General features: G+C 41.8%; 2 protein-coding genes across 3 annotated transcripts in view; one reads left to right on the forward strand and one right to left on the reverse strand.

The window, feature by feature from the left end:
- LOC307039967 (uncharacterized protein) overlaps positions 1 to 19,627 on the forward strand; it is a 39,371-nt gene that overhangs the window by 723 nt on the left and 19,021 nt on the right. The window contains exon 2 of one of the 2 annotated variants that reach the window (XM_079682436.1): positions 2,101 to 2,179. The exons of the other annotated variant lie outside the window; for it this stretch is intronic. The gene's annotated coding sequence lies outside the window, so the exon portion shown is untranslated. The remainder of the gene's footprint in view (positions 1 to 2,100; positions 2,180 to 19,627) is intronic. 2 annotated transcript variants of the gene reach the window in all.
- On the reverse strand, positions 6,016 to 9,473 carry LOC307041594 (uncharacterized protein). Its single transcript, XM_079685056.1, has 7 exons — positions 9,438 to 9,473; positions 8,482 to 8,917; positions 8,024 to 8,150; positions 7,686 to 7,766; positions 7,249 to 7,456; positions 6,887 to 7,056; positions 6,016 to 6,794 (listed from the first exon to the last, which is right to left on the reverse strand). Exons 2-7 carry the CDS (start codon positions 8,581 to 8,583, stop codon positions 6,709 to 6,711), a joined length of 774 nt encoding a protein of 257 aa, XP_079541182.1. The 5' UTR covers positions 8,584 to 8,917; positions 9,438 to 9,473; the 3' UTR covers positions 6,016 to 6,708.

Below are 19,627 nucleotides of genomic sequence, written 5' to 3' on the forward strand. Positions count from 1 at the left end.
ACTATTTTGGGTTTACTCGTCGCCAGTGACTTCATCCAGCACAACGAGAGACGGAGGCACTTCTTTGGGAATGTTTAAGACGGGGTGAGTGAGTGTTGACATTTTTTAATCCTATGCAACTGGTTGATGGTTTTGTAGTCGAGGTCGGACGGTTTTAAAAACGAAAGCATTTACGTGCTAAACATTCACGGGAGTAATCCAATGAATCAAATGGAAATAAGGTTTTTAACACATGCACGGAATAATATTGCCAAACTAGTTAGTGAATATAGCAAACTTTATTCAATAAGTCAAGTATTTACTCCCGGAAAATGTTTATGTATGATGATATATTGTTAACTTAGCTCACTATGGAAACAACGTCGGACATCTACAAACCCGTCCTGTATCCGATCTCAAAATGTGCCATTTGCACAATGTGTCATGTATGCAGCCCTTGTTTTGCACTTGCGCGCACGTCGCGGCACTTTGCGAGCGTCTACCGGCTCGGGCTGCATTTGACACCGAACATATAATATACCGTTCGAAACATATATTTGCCGCCGAACGCCACCTCACTCAAGTCGACCCAAGTCATACCGTCAGTGGCGGCTGGTGGAAAATATTTTTGGTGGGGCTGTTGATATAGTGAGTAAACACATTTTTTGGGGGAGAAATTACCCCTTAAATTGGGACTGATACCGTCATATACCGTATAACACGGTATGATGTCAGCAAGGTATGACAGTATGAAAAAAATGATACCGTGTGTGTGTGTGTGTGTGTGTGTGTGTGTGTGTGTGTGTGTGTGTGTGTGTGTGTGTGTGTGTGTGTGTGTGTGTGTGTGTGTGTGTGTGTGTGTGTGTGTGTGTGTGTGTGTGTGTGTGTGTGTGTGTGTGTGTGTGTGTGTGTGTGTGTGTGTGTGTGTGTGTGTGTGTGTGTGTGTGTGTGTGTGTGTGTGTGTGTGTGTGTGTGTACAGTGCTAATGCGTGTGTGGGGAGGGGTGTGGGTGTGTGAGCTTACCATAACATAACAGCAGGTTATGAGGTTAGGCTGCCCATGTTTATTACGTTGCCTGGCAGATACCCTTATACAGGACACTGAGCTTATGGTTAATTTCACACATCCACATATTTACACAGCTGCCTATGAGCTGGTAGGTGTATGCTTGTGGTCAAGCCATTTCATGCTTAAAAATATTGTTTTACTTGTTAACCTAACATATGTAACGTTCAACAGTGTGCGCAAATAGTGTTGACACTGTTATTTGGAAGGCCCTGTTTAGCCAAACAGCATTTGCTACTGAAGATTCTACAACTTATCACATCATACCCTGTGCTATTAGTGGCAAGTGTGTCTTGGTTGTAATCATGGCTACAAGAGGGTGTGTGTGGGACGAGGACAGGAGCAGCGCTGTTAGCTAATTTGCACGTTTGTACATCCAACAATGTATTGCTCTATGTTCTTTACATGCTGAGAGAGAGAAAGACAGAGATACACAGAAGGTCACTGTAGCTAATGCTAGCTGTACAATAGCCATGTATCAGTTTAGTATGGCCCACGGCACCATGTGACCTACGTGTGGCCTACTGCATTGCCTCATTGACTTTTCATGTGTCAAACTCATCACATACACATCTTAGTCATCTCTACAATGTCAGTGTAAGGCTTACATCTGCACTTCCAATCATTGCACTTTCACCCATTCACTCTTAAAGCTGCATAGCGTAAAAGGACAAGCTGACAGCAGCCAAGCTTGGGTAATGCCAATCCATTACCAAACTACAGGCAATCAGGAACTGAGAAGTTTGTGGAACGTCCTTGTCACACATTTCAGACGGTAGTCTACCATATCTGCTCTCCAACAACCACCATTTCTGAGTTGCTCGTTCACACTATAACATCTGTGTTGCTTAATGTCCCCAAGCAAATGGTCATATCATGAGGTAATATGCTGTGCACCCTCTACATCATGGCATGTTATGTGTCATGCCATATTGCTTATGAAGTAGTTACTGTCATGCTACATAACTGACATGATTGTCAATTAACACATGAGCAGTCGTTACATGACCAATGACGTCCGCCCATGATGTGTAACTGTTTCGCTGTATCTTTCAGATATATGTGAGGATGCCAAGGCAGAAGAGGCAAAAGATGAGTCGCTTCGCTCGAAAAGCAGTTCCTCCTGAAAACAAAGGTATGCACCATGAATCCATTCAATGCACATGTGCTACATTGCCTTCCTCTGTTATTGTCCAGCCAACGACAGTTGGTAACAGGTGGTTTACATTGCCTATGAAAGGACAACCAAGGGCCAAGTTGCGTACTGTTGCTGCATTGATACGACACACACTTTCATGTATCTGCACATGGAAGGGTTCAGTGCTGGACTCCGTTTAGATGGAAGCACAGAAGCTGGACATTGAAGTGCTGGCCCCAGGATTTCAAGGGCACATTGACATCTTTGACTCTCTCTGGACTTTCTCCATGGGCCCTGAGACTAAAGGTCTTTGTAACGTCACCCTGTCTGATGGTAAGTGTCCTGCACTGTATGAAGCTTTGCAACTGGCTTTGCTTTTACATGCATCATGTTTGCTAGACATAGGTGGATTCTATTGTGCCATTATCAAGCACAATGACAACTTCTCTGTTGTGCATCTTCAGCCTGGTGATTCCAGAGCACTGCACATGTCATGTGGCAGGTCTGTGGCTGTTCTGCACACCACCTTCGATGACCTCATGCTGTATATCACTGCTTTGTCACACACTTACCAAGCTCCTGAATTCAGCGTCATCACTGTGAATGCCAAGGCGGCACTACATGGTGTGGCAAGTGATTCACACAAAGCCGATAAGGTTGCACTAAGGGTGCACACCACATCTTCTGAAGTGACCTTCAGTGGTACATCTCCCAATGACAGCTGCCAATTGTCAATACCCAAAGGTGTTGTATTGACAAAGTGCTTTGTGCCCCTTGACAAGTGGTGCCCAAACGGAGATGGCGGCAAACACGTACTGCCAAGTCACACTGTGCCTGAAGTACTGAGTCCCAGTGATTGTACGGCGCCCCCTGAACATGTCAGATATGTTCAAGGGCATTTCCATCAAGCCCACCCCAAATACCGTGCAAATGCAGGACGTCAATGTGTTGCCATGTCTTTGGCCGCTATGGCTTGTCACAAGGGGAAATCAGTCATGACTTGGAAGCGACGAGAACTTGATGAGGTTCTCAATGCTGGGAACAAGCTGTACTCTTTCCTGACTAGAAGCCATTGCATATCTGATCTGTCCCGCCGAAAACATCTTCTGATCGCTGATTTGCCATCCACTCTCACTTTACCAACTTACACATACATGTTGGACTGCAGCAGTCCCGTCAGTGGAGATCTGTTTAAGGACACCGGTGAGCTCTACCGTCAAGGACTTGCATTCCCTTTAAAGGAGGGTCTTAACAAGATCTTTGCCACATACAATCAATGCTTCCTCACTGTTGCAGGAACTACTTGTGCTATATTCCATCAGGACGGACATTATTTTGTTGTTGAATCGCATGCACGTGACGTGAAAGGCAAGCCCAGTTCAACAGGAAAAAGCATACTGCTATGCTACAGGACTTTGGATGACTTATGTGTTCACATTCGTGTTTGCAGAGGCTACACATAATCCACATTCGGGGCCAACTTTGAGATTACAGGAGTTACTCTGAACAGCACAGTGATGATTTCAAGCTGCCGCACTTCTTCTGATGTCAGTGCTACGCCGCCCACCTCAGAACCTCCTGATATTGATGCGGATGCATAACACACACAGCAACACACACTGCGCCAGTGTACAGACATACCTGCCGAGCCTGATTGTGTAGTGAATCTGGACATACTTACCCCAAGTGCTATTCAGCTGGTAGGACCCACTCACAGTATGGACGACGAAGATGTTAGAATCATTGGCGTAACGGCAATGCCAGCATATCAGTTCAATGTCTTGTCCAAAGACGTGGCACACACTTTGAGGGATCAGTTACAGTTGCACTACACAGACAATGGGATCCCCCCCAGTGGAGCCATATCACAAGTCGTGTGTGGGAGCCAAGATTCCCATCACATATTGAGGCATAACATAGTTCAACACATGATGTGCAACAAGGAGCAGGTAACTTGCTTTCTCAGACACCAGCACTCCAGCGTCAAGGACTATTTGAAACAATCCAACATGTCTCACACATCAACCTGGGCTACAGAGGTAGAGATCCACGGTGCTGCTAACCTGCTTGGACTAGATATCTACATACACAGTGGCACATGGTTGAAATTTCAATGTAGAGGACGGAGAGTCACAGAGCAAAACATTTATTTGAAACATTGCAATGCCACACACTATGAACCCGTTCTTTGCACAAAGAAGGGAAACTTGTTGGAATGTCATGTTGTGTAGGTCTCCAGCCTTGCCTTACGCTACAGCAATGGTAATGAGGAGTGCTACGAGGGGCAACGTTGTGCCAAAGGTTGCAGGTGACATGTCTGACACACAGCCCACTGAAATCCCCACCTGTCCTTCAAGCGCCCCTCGCTACCAACCTGGGACCACTTCCAAGTATATCAGAAACAGGAAAAGACTCAATAGTAAACGTCGATATCATGCTGACACAACCTATAAACACCTGAAGAACACAACACGTGCAGAAAAATATCACGCCAATCTACCATACTAAGCCAGAGTGAAGGCAGCCTGGAAAACACACTACAAAGACCAGGACAGTTACAAAACAAAATTACTCGACACAAAAAAGCAGCAATACAAGACAAGCACCATCTTCGAAACCGCTAGGCGTGAAGCAAGCGTCGCCCAATACGCCAGAAGCTATAAGTACCGACGTGCTATGCGTGAAGCCCGCCAACACAAATACAACACGAACGACCCACATAAATCGTCCTAACGTGAAGCCAGCATTACCAAATACTATCGAGACAGGAAGCATCGCTGTGCTGTTAAAAATGCCAGCATCACCAAATATCGCACACACAAGCCACATAGACTGTCCGTGATAGCGGGCGGTGCAAGACAAGCGGCTGGGACCAAACTCAACAAACAGGACTTTGCATGTGTTTTGACCAAGTTCAATGAAGATGTACAGCACGGTCCTAATTACGTGTGTAATCCATGCCAACGGTTCTGTTTCAGAAAACAAACGCCAGAACTACCAGCACAGCAGTGCTGCCTGGACTGCAGCAGAACACTGTATCACAGAGCAGTTCTTGCACAAATGCCGTGACTGCCCAGTTCCCTGCAGGCAGAAAGCCTCACCCATGGGACAGTCATGGATCTGTACTGACTGCCATTGCAAATTACGTCGCGGTACCATGCCGGTGTTGCAGTATAAGTTGAGTCATGACAACTGGCGACATTCTATTATTTTCGTCATAGGAATCCGGGGCGTGTACATTGAGGACCCATTGTTGACTTACCAGGAAAGAAACATGTCGATCGCCTCGTTTGTCGTTTACGTTCATCTTTTGCTATATCTGTCTATATCTAGCAAGCAGGGGTTGAGGAAGAAAAAAGAAAGGGGGAGATATGATTTTTATATTTTTGACTTTGTTTTAAATAACTCGCCAAGATGACCCTTTTAATCCCCTATTAACACTCCAGGTCTCATCTATGCTTACCTACTTCTACAACTTTAAAATATCTACTTAAATGTCATATGAACAAATATTACCGTAAAATAGTCGGGAGGGAGGGGAGGGGTGGAGCAGGGGTGGAGGAAGGAAGAAAAGAAAGGGGAGTTATGATTTTTATATTTTTGATTTAAAAAAAATAATAAACTAGCCCAGATGATCCTTTTAATCCCCTTTTAACACTCCAGGGCTCATATTACCGTAAAAAGAGTCGCTATGTCGTATTATTATTATTAAAGAACACTATCTTATAGCAGGCCGTCTTATAGGCTAGGCCTATATAGATATATATCTATATCTCTATATATAGATATATAGAGATACATATATATATATAGATAGACAGATATATATATATAGATAGACAGATATATATAGATATATAGATATATATATGTAGATATATAGATAGATAGATAGCCTATACTATTTTGGTCGACCTAGTGAGATATGAACAGGATTCACATTAAAGGGGCTGATCAAAGTCTTACATGTGGTGCCATATCCTTATCGGGGTTATATCTGGTTTATCATTGACCGATCATGACATTGCTATATTAAGATTCACATCAAAGGGCTTAACTGCCGCTATTGGGGGCAATTTTCACAATAACAAGTCATAAAAGATAAGGGGGTCAAAGGTCTGAACAGATAAGAGGATCAAAGTCTGATTTCAGAGTGACAGGTGGCGTGACTTCCGGTGTTTGGGGGCGTGACTTCCGGTTCCGGAGGCGGGACTTCCGGTATTTGGGGGCGGGACTTCCTGATTGGGAGGCGGGACTTCCGGTATTTTGGGGGCGAAACTTCCGGTTTGTTGACAGACATATAGTGGTCATAACGCCCTTGGAACAAGTAAATAAACATAATTAAGACACATTTTACAACAGTTCCATCTACAAATAGTCAAAGATGAACAGATATTACATGAGGGTTTTACTCCAAGTGGAAGCACAATGCCTCAGCCCACAACAGTAAACATAGAACAATAATTCAATAGAAATCCAAAAAAAAAATATATATATATGTATATTTGTTTACCATTAATGGTAATTCAAATCACTGGTTTGCCTGGTACCACAGGGAAGTTTGTGCTTTTACAGGAGCAGTTGGGTGCCTTCACAGTTGGCAATATGCAAGCTGTAAAAAAAAAAAAAGAAAAGTACTAATTACCATTATATGCTGGCCGAAGAGACATGTGAACATCAAAATGCAAGTTTGAGAGAGCATACCTTGGTCATGGGTGTCATATCCACCTTCCACTCTAACAACACACGTTGTTGGACTAATTGGTTTAAAAAAAACATTCATTAAACTGTCCCTGTTGTGGAGTGGCTGGTTCTTGTGATGAAGTACATCACAGTCTCCACAGAACCACTCCTCGGGGAGACACTCTCTACACCTTAGGAGGAAATACAAAATTATTCTAATATCCTAGAATTACTTTCATTTTCATGTGGGTTTTCTCTAGGTGTCCAGTTTTCTAACATCCCAAAAGTCATGCATGTTAGCTGAAATAGCAGGGCACTGAGCATTAATACTGAAAAATTACAATTAGGTAAAGTAATTTAAATAAAGGTAAATGTTATCTCACCTAATAACAGCCGGCTTGTGGCAGAGGCCACACAGGGGATGACCAACAGCCTCTTTTTCTAGAAGGCATTGTAGGTGGTGTGGTCTCGCTTCTTTCCAGCGCTCTGAGGCTTTCTGCTGCCGAAAAGACCAGGATGAGGCAGAGCTTTTTTGAGACTCAGGAGGAGGACATGAGGAAAGAATGTCAGAGAGTCTCTCCATATTCTTTTCTGTGAACAGAATGGGAAACTTTAACTGTACATGACTATATTTAAGATGAACACTAAAAATCAAGGATAATTTCTTTGCTCAGTATGGAACTGGCCAATATCTTTACTGAATTACATTCCTTGTTCGAGTCCTGAACTGTCAGTTGTGTATAAGGTTATTTTCTCTCACTAACACAATTTATTTAAAAATGTATTTTAGTTTTAAACTTAAAGCCATTTTGTAATTTACCAAATTCGTGTTGTGCTGAAGGTTCAGTACGCAGAACCTCCACACTGGAAGACTGGAAGGCCTCAGTCGGGGGGGATGTGACTGTAAAACATCAAACAGAGGGTCAACAACAGATAACTGATGATTTGTATTATCTACCTATTGTTTAAAAGCTTGTGAAATTAAATAAAGCATAGTTCTTATGACACCACAGTGGGAATGTCTCCGACTGTAGTGCCACTATGCGTTTATATATTGGAATGATTGTAGACCCTTAACAAGCAATTACTGTTTTAATTCGATTTTCCAACCATTTACTTAGTCAATTCATAAAAATCTAAAATAATTGGGATTTCAACCTGTAGCTGAGCCTTGGCGTCGCCGTCCACGCCTCCCTCTCGGCTTTCCACGTCCTACACAGCCCCTTTTAGGGGACTGTAAAGTGTCTCCTACAGAGCGTGCCCGTTTCCTCTCCTCAGCTGCTTTCTGTGACCAATTAACAACTCATGTAAGGTTGATGTTGCAGATAAACTGATACCATATGAGAGTGGACAAATAAAAGTAAATTCATTCACTTGAAGAACATTTTTGCTTCAAGTTTTTCCTACCATATACAACTAATGAAGTAAAACAAGTTGAAACAAGCTTTATTTAGTAAGCCTCTGCCCCCCATGTTGTAATGATGAACCGTTTTGCAAAGGCCCTATACATTGATCCAAAATCCAGTTACTCTTGGCCTGTTCAGCATTTTTTGGATAACAGATAGTGCCAAATTCAAGTGGGAAATGAATGAGTTCATATGGGTTAAAACACCAACCTTAGCTTCAGCTAGCATGTGTTCACGCTTCAGCTCAAGAGCCATGCGTTTCCCTTCTTTGGATCTGGGATTATTGGGGTCTGGGTTGTGTTTTGTTGCCATTGCAACACAGCCAGCCAGCCAGCCAGCCAGACAGCCAGCAAGACAGCCAGCAAGACAGCCAGACAGCCAGACAGCCAGCCAGACAGCCAGACAGACAGACACAACAGATATGCAACAGCTGCTGTATGAGACAAACAGAGATAGAGAGACATATTGTAAGATTGAGATGGATAGATGAAGAAATAAATAATGAATGATAGAAAAAGATAGAGACAATAACTATAAGAAAGGTAGGTAGATAGACAGAGAGATAGGTTGAGTTTGGCTCTTAAAAGTGCCGTTGGTTTTATGATGGTGTAGATCAGTGTATGGGTTTGTGGTGTGGGTACGGGAGCTGCAGGAGAGAACAGAAAAAGTGAATTATGTAGTGAAACTAGCTTTTTTAAATGCACATTGTGACGGTTTAACTACTTTAGACAGACTGAGTTCATTTACGTATTTCCTGTTTCATACGCGTAACAAGCACATGGACGTGGACTATGCCCCTCCCCCCCGAACATATATTAAAATGTCGGCCAGCGTTAGTACTGTCATGTGTAAAACAAAAGCGATTAAGATAACGTATAACTCACACTTTAACACCGACGTATGTAGCCGTAATTAAGACAAATATTTTTCACACACCACTTATGAGCTGATATAAATGTAGCTAAACTAGTTTAAGCTTATGTTCAACGTGAGCTAGCTAGCTAGCCGCCCGCAAGAATAATTTCACATTAATGTTGCTTTGCTGATTATGGCGAAAGCATTTCTCAGACAGTATGTATGATGAACCATGCGAGTAAAGGCTTAAAAAAAGCCCCAATTATTAAATCTAAGCAAAACATGTATCAGACTTTAGTGACCCAACTTACTTTGTCAGAGGATGGATCGCAATGCCGGTGGCAGCGTCTTTGGCCAATAGGTGGTGCTGTGAATGATGTAATTTCCTGTACCGATTATACAATAAAATATTAATACATTTCCTATATTTTGACACGATAACTCTTTAATAACCTAAGTAGCCTACGGACAAAAAACAAAAAAGTATATATTGCCTTATAAAATGCAGAAAAGTTTAAACATCTAACATGATAATAATAAATAAAAAATAATGATATCTTAAACCAAAATAAATAAAATGGAAAATTAAACGACAACAACAATTTAACATAAATAAAACAAGGATTAAAACAAGGATAAGTTTGACTCAATGTTGTGTAAAGTACCCGTTAAGGTTAAAAAAATATATATATTATTTTTATTTTATGAAAATAATACATCTTCCAGTTTCCCGAGACACGAAGAGGAGATACGAACAATTCTTCCACTTGAAATGTGTTTAAACTGTGTCAGAGAGATGTTTCATCGGTTCATTTTAATTGGTTAATAATTGGTGTTTAATACTGGCAACTACTAATTGTTGGGGGGGAGGCGGCGTTCGATCCAGTTTTGATTCCGTAACCTTGGCGCACTGCCACTCCAACATCCAATCCCGACTTGAAGTTTAATCACGGGGACTGTAGTCCTAAACGATAGCTGGGGATTATGGGTAGTGTAGTGTCTTCGGCCATCCTAAACTCGATGATGCTCGAAATGTCCCTTATAGGCCTACGTCTGTTTCCGGTTATTTTTATTTTGAAATTCAGTTCCTGAAGGATGGCAAAAAAGCCTGAGATTATAGAATTAAACAAATAAATAAAAACAAGGATAATTGTGTGTTATTGTTGACTAAATAACAGTGTGTTATTTTGAAAAGAATAACAAATTAGAAGGAAAAATGAGCCCCATTTATTTTCCTTACAGACAGCAACAAAAGTCCGAAATGATACGATTTTAAATAAAAGCAATAATCGTGGCTTGATATTGAGTAAGAACATGTTTTTATGAACCACAAAGCTTCCGGTCTTCCTATAACACGTAATGCCGTGAGACTACCAACAGAAATAATTGCTTTTAAAATCGTGCTGTGCAACACGAAAAAAAAGGGGAAAGACTACCAATAGAAATACATTGCTTTTAAAATCGTGCTGTGCAACACGAAAAAAAGGGGAAACTTGTGTTGGTGAACACGAATCAATAGATTAAAAATCGTGTTGGTGAACACGAAATGCCGTGAGACTGGGTTGCGGTGACATGTGTCCCTGCCAACATTACGGAGACCACAAACGTTTTGCCACTGTTAGACGACGATGAGTCACTACTGCGAATTCACCTGAAACGCAAGATGTCATACACGGCTAATTACGGCTACCAATACGCCAGTGTTCAGCGTATCAAAAAAGCCTTGCTGTGGTTACACGCATACAACCCTTATTACGCTGACATACTCTTCAACACCAAATGGTTGAATCGCTATGAGCAAGACGTCAACGAACAGCCTACTGACGAACACGCACAGCCAGAAGAAGCATGTGTTGAAGAGGAAACATCACATGACCGCCAAACACATGGCATGTTCATGGACACATGTCTCCAACCAGTGGATCTAGGACAGGAAATCTTAGACCATTATGACACAACTCTGAACATTGCTCCTGCTGAAGGTAACAACCCTGTTAGCCTTCTTACAGACAAAACTAACGAGGCCAAAAGTTTCCCGGCCCTTTTCCCACAGGGTGGGCCAACATACCACGATTTCCGGAACCGCAGGGTGACCTTGGCCAGTTACTTAAAAAGTCGCATCATGCATGCCGATGGTCGGTTTGCACATAATGTCGATTACATATTCTACGCTCAGTACATGACTGAAGTACAGATGGTATCGTCAAGTATCTCCATCGCTTTACGTAAAATACATTTTGGGACATCTCGATGTACCATTACAGGGGCCAAGCTAAACAACACTGACACTCTGAAAACAATACTTGAAACCAATAACGGCTACAGATTCCTGCGGCCCATTCGTGGCACACCTGCGTTTTGGGCTGGAGCCCAAAAGGATGTGTTTGCCATGGTCAGGCAGCTTGGATTGCCCACGTTCTTCTGTTCCTTTTCCGCTGCTGACATGCGGTGGGAGAATTTGCGGATCAGCATGATGCATCAAGAAGGACGATGTGACAATGTCGCCGATTTAGACTGGAGTGACAAATGCGGTCTTTTACGTCGCAATCCTGTCACTGCAGCCCGCATGTTTGAGAAAAGATGACGGACCTTTCTAAAAGATGTCAAACAATCACCAAGCCAACCAATAGGAAAGGTCGTAGACTTCTTCTATCGTGTGGAATTCCAGCAGAGAGGGAGTCCTCATATTCATGCCATTTTCTGGATTGCCAACAGCCCACAAGTGGATCGCGACAGTGATGAGGAGGTGTTACTGTTTGTTGACAAATACATTTCATGCTCACTTCCAGAAGGTGATGACAGTCTTCAGGAACAGGTATCAACCCTCCAAACGCATAGCAAAAAGCATTCCAAGTCCTGTCGAAAGAAACGCACTGTATGTCGCTTCAATTTCCCACAACCGCCAAGTTACAGGTCCTTCGTTTCCAGAGGACGGAATACTGACAACGTGTGCTCGCCCCAGGACAACACCAACAACCACATGACCAAAGACTCAGCATGTAAACTCATGACCAAGGTGAAAGACACAGTCACTGATGTCACGCTGACTTTCACTACTGTGTCACAGCTGTATGACAAACTTGGCATTACCCAGCAGCTGTTGGAAACAGCTTTTGCCTGCCTTGCTGGCAAAACGCAAATGTTCCCAACCCACAGACGTATGGGTGAATCGATACAACAGCCACTTACTTTCAGCATGGAATGCTAACATGGACATTCAATTTGTTGTCAATGCATATGCCTGCATTGTGTACATCATTTCATACATTGTTAAAGCTGAGCGCGAAATGGGCTTACTTCTCAGCGCCGCTCACCGCGAAGCAACACAGGAGGGCAACACAGATGCCAGACAGGCTATGCGCAAAATGGGACGTGTGTATTTGCATAATCGAGATGTGTGCGCACAAGAAGCCGTGTACAGACTGCTCCAGATACCTTTAAAAGGATGCTCGCGCGCCACCGTTTACATTCCCACAGGAAAAGACTCCACGCGCATCAGCCGGCCTACAGATGTAGCACCGAATTTCAGACTCCAGCTTATAGCTTCCTGCCTACGACCTGCCTAAGACCAGTATTGAGGAATGTTAAGCCCTCCCACTATTTTCCAAGAGGGCGTTGCCAGATTTTCAATTTCAGGTTTTAACCAGGAGATGGCGCTTCATTCACAAATACAGAAAGACAAGTTTCATGGACTTTCAGTTGTGTTTTTGAGGAGCATTTGAACACATCAATATTTTAGATCAACTAAAGTATATCTAATCTTGTAATTCAATAATATATAGTCTTTATATATTAAATATTCATAATTATAATGTAAATGTTTACATTACACTTCTTTATTTGTTATGCTCATACTTTAGCCTTTACAATCGTTTGCTTTAATATGCAGTATATGTTTTACATATTTTTGTGTTTGCTTCCTCCTGCTCCCTTTCGGACACATACTGTATGATTTATTATTATTATTAACATGAAGATATTATTAAGATAAGATAAGATAAGATGTTACTTTATTGATTGAACATTTTAGTTTAGAATGTGCTGTCCCAAGGTAATTCAAAAGTCTCACAGGTCACATTCCGACCATTATTTAAAACAATAGGTGCTTTCACACCATCTACAGTTTGATTTGTATAGAAGGACCTCTGTGGCTGAATGGCCAGCGATTAGGTGTGGCGCATTTATCATAGGTGATCAGAGCTAACTGCCTGCCGTCAGATTTCATTTAAAAAACGGATCTGATTTTAAGACTATTTCTGCGCTCATAAAGAATGATAAGAATAAGAATAATGCGTATTGAACTGGTTTCATTAATTAGTGAGTTTATTTAAAACTAGAACCGCCAATCGGGTCAATTTGTGTGATGTGTGTTGTGTGTGTGCAATGTAACTTTTTTTCAATAAAATATTAAAGTCTCCCAGTCCGTGACTTTTCCTGAAAGTGTGTTATGTAGCACCCTATGTTGTTAAAAATTGCATTCTAATAGCGGGATTTGACGGGTTTAGGTAGGCCTATACAAAAACCTCTGGCGGTTCTAGTCTTAAGGTAATTAGGTACAGTAGAAGCCCTTTTTTATCGGTAACAAATTTAGCAGTTGAACATAAAATCAACTAACTGAGGGTCACTTGCAATGACAGTGTTGTGTCTAACTGTAAGCTTGTCACTCAGAGTAACCTACAGTTAATTTAGCTGCTGGAGAAGAAAGATCAGGGGGGGAGGGGGGTAGAGAGCTGTGGTTGATGGGCCATTAGTTGTGTAAATACACAGCTGAGAGCTGCCGTTTCATTCAGACTGTTTAAAAAAAGGTAACAACGAACTATTTTTCTTAGCGGATGCATGTCAATTTAAATCAATACATACAACTATTTTTTAAATCAATTCAACTATTTTTTAAATCAATAAAAACATTTTCTAAATCCATAAAAGCATTTAAATTAATATTGGGAGTCATATCGTGTATTATGTTGTTACATCGTTTCAGATGTTATGTTTCAGTTGTGCTCTGTCTATGTTCAGTGATGCAAACTTGTCACCTTTCGGCGAAATTCGCCGTTTTCAATCCAAGATAGGTCGTGTGTGATTCATGTAGATCTGCAATAAAAATATTTTTGGGGTATTGGGGGGTCTGGGACCCGGAGTAATCTGCGGCCGTGAGCTGTTATGTGCCATCATGACACGCATGGTGTTCTATTTTTATATATTATAATGAAGTGCGAGCTGTGTGCTCGAGTCTTCCTGCCTGTCGGCTCTGCTCATGGTTGTATAATAAGGCTCTGCTGCTCCGAGATGATGGTCTAGCTTCAGCAGCTAGATTACCTACGGGTGCATTCGTTAATATTAACTGTGCGTAATCACTGTGGGACAGACTGGACCGCTGGTGAACAGCTGTTAGAACGGGCCGTTCAGGTGTTCAGAGCAGAGCTCCCTGTCGGAGCGGCAGAGCGTGATGTGAAACGTTTTTCTATCGCAATATTATTTAAGGAATCGTTGAGCTAGCTAGCTAGCATACATTGTCACTATCTGCTAACGTTAGCTTTAGCCTTCTATTTCTAATAGTTTTTTTCATAGGCTATAAACAGAGGTGGTATAAGTATATATATATATATATATATATATATATATATATATATATATATATATATATATATATATATATATATATACAGAGCTCTCAAGTCTCACGCATTTGGCGTGAGACACGCATTTCACTCCATTCACACGCTCACACGCCACACCTTGTATTTCTCACGCAGAGATTTCTTTCCAGGGTACCGCCCACCAAGTTGCGCCGCAATTTTGTAAACGAACTAGGCTTGTTTGAGACGCGTGCACTCCACTAGCAGCCCCCCCCCCCCCGTTGAGATTCGCGATACAGAGGGCTTCATGAGAACTTTGAGGGGAGCCAGAAGTTGGAGTACCAAACACTGCTGCCAAAATCTCACTCTGAACTCTGTTCAAAACTTGAGAGTTCTGTGTATATATATATATATATTGTACATATATATTTTACATATATATATATATATATTGTACATATATATATATATATATATATATATATATATATATTGTACTTGAGTAAAAGTAGAAGTACTCAGATCTTGTACCTGAGTAAAAGGAGAAGCACTCAGATCTTGTACCTGAGTAAAAGGAGAAGCACTCAGATCTTGTACCTGAGTAAAAGGAGAAGCACTCAGATCTTGTACCTGAGTAAAAGTAGAAGCACACAGATCTTGTACTTGAGTAAAAGGAGAAGCACTCAGATCTTGTACTTGAGTAAAAGTAGAAGCACACAGATCTTGTACTTGAGTAAAAGTAGAAGCACACAGATCTTGTACTTGAGTAAAAGGAAAAGTACTCAGATCTTGTACTTGAGTAAAAGTAGAAGTACCAGAGTGTAGGAATACTCTGTTACAGTAAAAGTCCTGCATTCAAAATGTTCCTCAAGAAAAAGTAGAAAAGTATTATCATCAAAATATAGTTAAAGTAGCGACAGTAAAAGTAGTCATTGTGCAGATTGGTCCATTTCAGAATAATATATATGATATGTTTTATAATGATTGATAATGAAAGTGTTCTCAAAGCTGGTAAAGGTGCAGCTAGTTTGAATTACTTTGTATACTGCAGGGTAGCTGGTGGATTTACTCCAGGGGGAACTAAAGTCTGATTTAACACTTGATTATATTTCACATCATTCATCCACATCTGTGAAGTAACTAAAGGTATTAAATACATGTAGGGGAGTAGAAGTACACCATGTACCTCTGAACAGTAGTGGAGTAGAATAACTAAGTAGCAAAACATTGAAATACTTAAATAAAGTACAAGTATCTCAAAATTGTGTACAAGTATAGTACTTGTTGAGTTTATGAACTTAGTTACTTTACACCATGTGGCTATAAAGATAGAAAGACTAAGCCTTGCACAGAGGCATGAAAATACATTTTCAAAATGCTCAACAGTGCTGCCAACATTATAAACTGACTGCTACACAATTAAAATAAATGCTTTTATATATTTATATTAGATGTGACTCTTTGGCGTTTCTGTTATTAACACTGCTGCTTTAGTTGTTCTGACTGCTAATATCCTCTGTTATTCCTCATTTTAAAGCCGATATTCTGTGGGGTGGGGGAGCCGGGGGCTCGGATCCTTGTCACCTTTTTCATACCTGATGATTTTGCATCCCTGTATGTTAAAAAGCCTCAGTCACCTTAATTCATGTAATAAAAACATCTCAGGTCAGTAACACTCAAAGCTAAATGTGCAATACCATGTTCAGCTATGTTACTATTTATAATGTTATTGTTGTTACATCAGAAGATGTACATATTGGAATGATTTCTTAACTTACAGTGGGCTATTTTTTACAATGTGTGTTGGAAGTATTTATTAAATAACTATGAATATTGTCATTGTTGAAGGCTTTTAGAGAAGGGTGAACTATAAGCCTGAATTACATAACATTTTATACCTAAAAACATAAAAGCCACAATGAATAAATCACAATTATTCTAGTTATTTTTACCTCCCGTATTGCTTTCAACCCACCAGCTTTTATGGTGTTGTTACGTCACTAACTGTAAGCTAGTCACATGCAGTCACGGTCACTCAGAGTAACCTACAGTTAATTTAGCTGCTGGAGAAGAAAGATCAGGGGGGGAGGGGGGGAGAGAGCTGTGGTTGATGGGCCATTAGTTTTGTAAATACACAGCTGAGAGCTGCCGTTTCATTCAGACTGTTTAAAAAATTGTAACAACGGACTATTTTTATTAGCGGATGCATGTCAATTTAAATGAATACACAAATATTTTTTAAATCAATAAAAACATTTTCTAAATCCATAAAAGCATTTCAATTAATACTGGGAGTCATGTCGTTACTTTGTTGAGAATGTGGCCATGTAATAAGCGGGATAATTTGCAGCGACTTGTTCCTTATGGGGAAAATAGCACCCGTCATGCAGATGAGGATCCCTCCGCTACGCTTTGGGATCCTGATCTGCCTGATCTCCATTAAAATATAAATATTTTTAGTGAATTACTGAGTTTAGGCACTTTAATAACGTTTTAATGAAGTTGAACACAGTATATTCATATGTGTCAGTGATTTCATGTCAATTCGGCGAACATAAACATAAATGATCTTGGTGAAGATGATGATTAAATTAGGATTAAAAATCGAGAGCCGGGCTGCATTTCCTCCCGTTCGTTTTTTTCGACTAAACAACATTATTTTGTTAAATAACAACATGGTGATGTTTTGTAAATGATTACATGTCTCTTATTTAGCACAGAGTATTATATCCGTGACATATGGATCTTAACAAAGTTCCGCTGTACATCCAGCGTACTGTATCTGACTTTATTTCACATGAGCTCCAGTGTGGAACCCCACTGCACCCCCTGGTGGATCAATGATCCATTGCAGCTGGCTTCATTATAATTAAATTTATCTATCACGGGGGCGGTCTCAAGTCAAGCTGGAGGATTTCCCTTGAGCGAGGGCAGATCACGTACCAATCACGGCCCTCGCGTTTCAAACTGTCTGAAATGAATCGCTGCATCTGTATGGCGACACTGAAACGCATGGCCAATTCACAGACGCTCACAAACGACAACATGTGGATGACCAGTCCTGTGGAACGATATGCAGCCAGACCAAACAAACCAGTTTTCCATCAAATGTGTTTGGCTACCTTTCTGTCAGAATACAGAGTTCTGTGTAACAGCCAGAGTGCTCGCAAAAAAATCCAACTACACCAGGGACTTGGATTTATCGTGAAAAGGCAACGGCATACACTGCCGTGGTGCGCTATGTGCGGTTCTCAAATGACACGCAGCCGGAAAAGTACTTCCAAAACATCTTGCAGCTGTACCTACCTTACCGTGTACCTGATGACCTCAAACCTCCAGGTTGTCCCACATACTTACACTTCTATCGCCACGGTCACTGGCTGCTTGACGGCCTGCCTCACTCTTTGAAAGACACTGTTGACGTGAACAGGCTAACATTTGAGAGGGAATGTCAAGACATTACACATTCTGACAACGACATTGTCAACAATGACATCCTTCAAGACGCCTGGTGCCAAATGTGTCCACAGTACCAACTGGAAGATTTGGAATGTGACGAGGAAATGAGGCTACGCGTGCAAACCGTGGATGAAGACACTGATGACAATCCGGACTTCCCTGACAGTGGCGCCCAGGGAAGTCGTTTTGAGGCACATGCTAACTCTGTGTCGTCCTCATGCACCTAACCTCCTCAGATCACTGAACGTCCAACAGAGAGACATTTTCTACCAAGTCAGACATTGGTGTATTGCCAAAGTCAATGGCAAACAGCCAAGACCTTTCCATGTCTTCATCACTGGCGGGGATGGCACAGGCAAAACACACCTCATCAAGGCCATCCAATATGAAGCCACTAGATTGTTGTCCCAGCTTGCCAGTTCCCCGGACTAGGTCACCGTCTTGTTGACTGCCCCAACTGACATTGCTGCCTATTCTATACAAGCCACCACAATACCTAGCACATTGGCTATAGGCATGAATGTCAAACTCCCCTACATGCCCTTAGGCGAGGCCAAACTCAGTACCTTACGTACTGAATTAAACAACCTGCAAATCGTGGTGATAGATGAAATCTCAATGGTCAGTCACAACTTGCTGGCCTACATTCACGGCAGGCTTCGCCAAATTATGCAACCCGGGGATCACTCGCCATTTGGAAACGTCTGTGTCATAGCTGTGGGAGACTTTTTCCAGCTCAGCCCAGTTCAAGCCAAGGCCTTGTATTTGATAGAACCACCATGTGATTTATGGAATGGCAATTTCTCCATTGCACAGTTGACCAACATTGTACGCCAACCAGACACTGTCTTTGCCGAAATGTTGAACAGACTGCGTACAAGACTCAAAACCACCGCCCTTCATCCAAGTGACATCGCACCCTTGAGAAACTGTGAAACTGGACTCTCCAGCTCGGCCTTGCATATTTTCCCCACCACAAGTCAACTCTCACAACATCACCCAGTGAGGTGCCACATGTCCAGACCACTTGTGTGTGCAGGCACTGGATTATGAGAAAAATCCCAAAACCAGACTAATGCAATTGAGACAGGGCCACTTCAAACATGTCTACAAATCCATTCTACCCGAGTCCTTGGACATAGGACATGGAGCGCTTGTCATGCTGATCAAAAACATCGATGTGTCTGACGGATTGGTGAACGGAGTGTGCGGCAAAGTCATGGACATTGTCATGAATGTCAACAAAACCTCTGACAACACTGTCTTTGTGAAATTTGACTCTGACAAGGTGGGAAGTCACCGAAGGACGCGTTCCCCTACAGCTGCTGCACACATTTCAGCTACTCCCATACAAATGGAGGAGGAAAGGTTTGGCGGCAAGGGCCAATTGCGAAAACAGTTCCCATTGAAGTTGGCCTGGGCTTGTACTGTCCACAAGGTGCAAGGACTAACTGTAGACCAAGCCG

Source organism: Notothenia rossii (assembly GCF_949606895.1).
Source record: "Notothenia rossii genome assembly, chromosome: 5".
Lineage (NCBI taxonomy): Eukaryota > Metazoa > Chordata > Actinopteri > Perciformes > Nototheniidae > Notothenia > Notothenia rossii.

Bases quoted from the DNA above. Each gene is read 5' to 3' on its own strand.
- LOC307041594 (XM_079685056.1), bottom strand. From the start codon at position 8,583: ATGGCAACAAAACACAACCCAGACCCCAATAATCCCAGATCCAAAGAA. The intron at 7,767-8,023 runs GTTGAAATCCCA...GATGTTTTACAG, and splicing joins ACGCCAAGGCTCAGCTACAG to TCACATCCCCCCCGACTGAG. The intron at 7,457-7,685 runs GTAAATTACAAA...TTCTGTTCACAG, and splicing joins TTCAGCACAACACGAATTTG to AAAAGAATATGGAGAGACTC.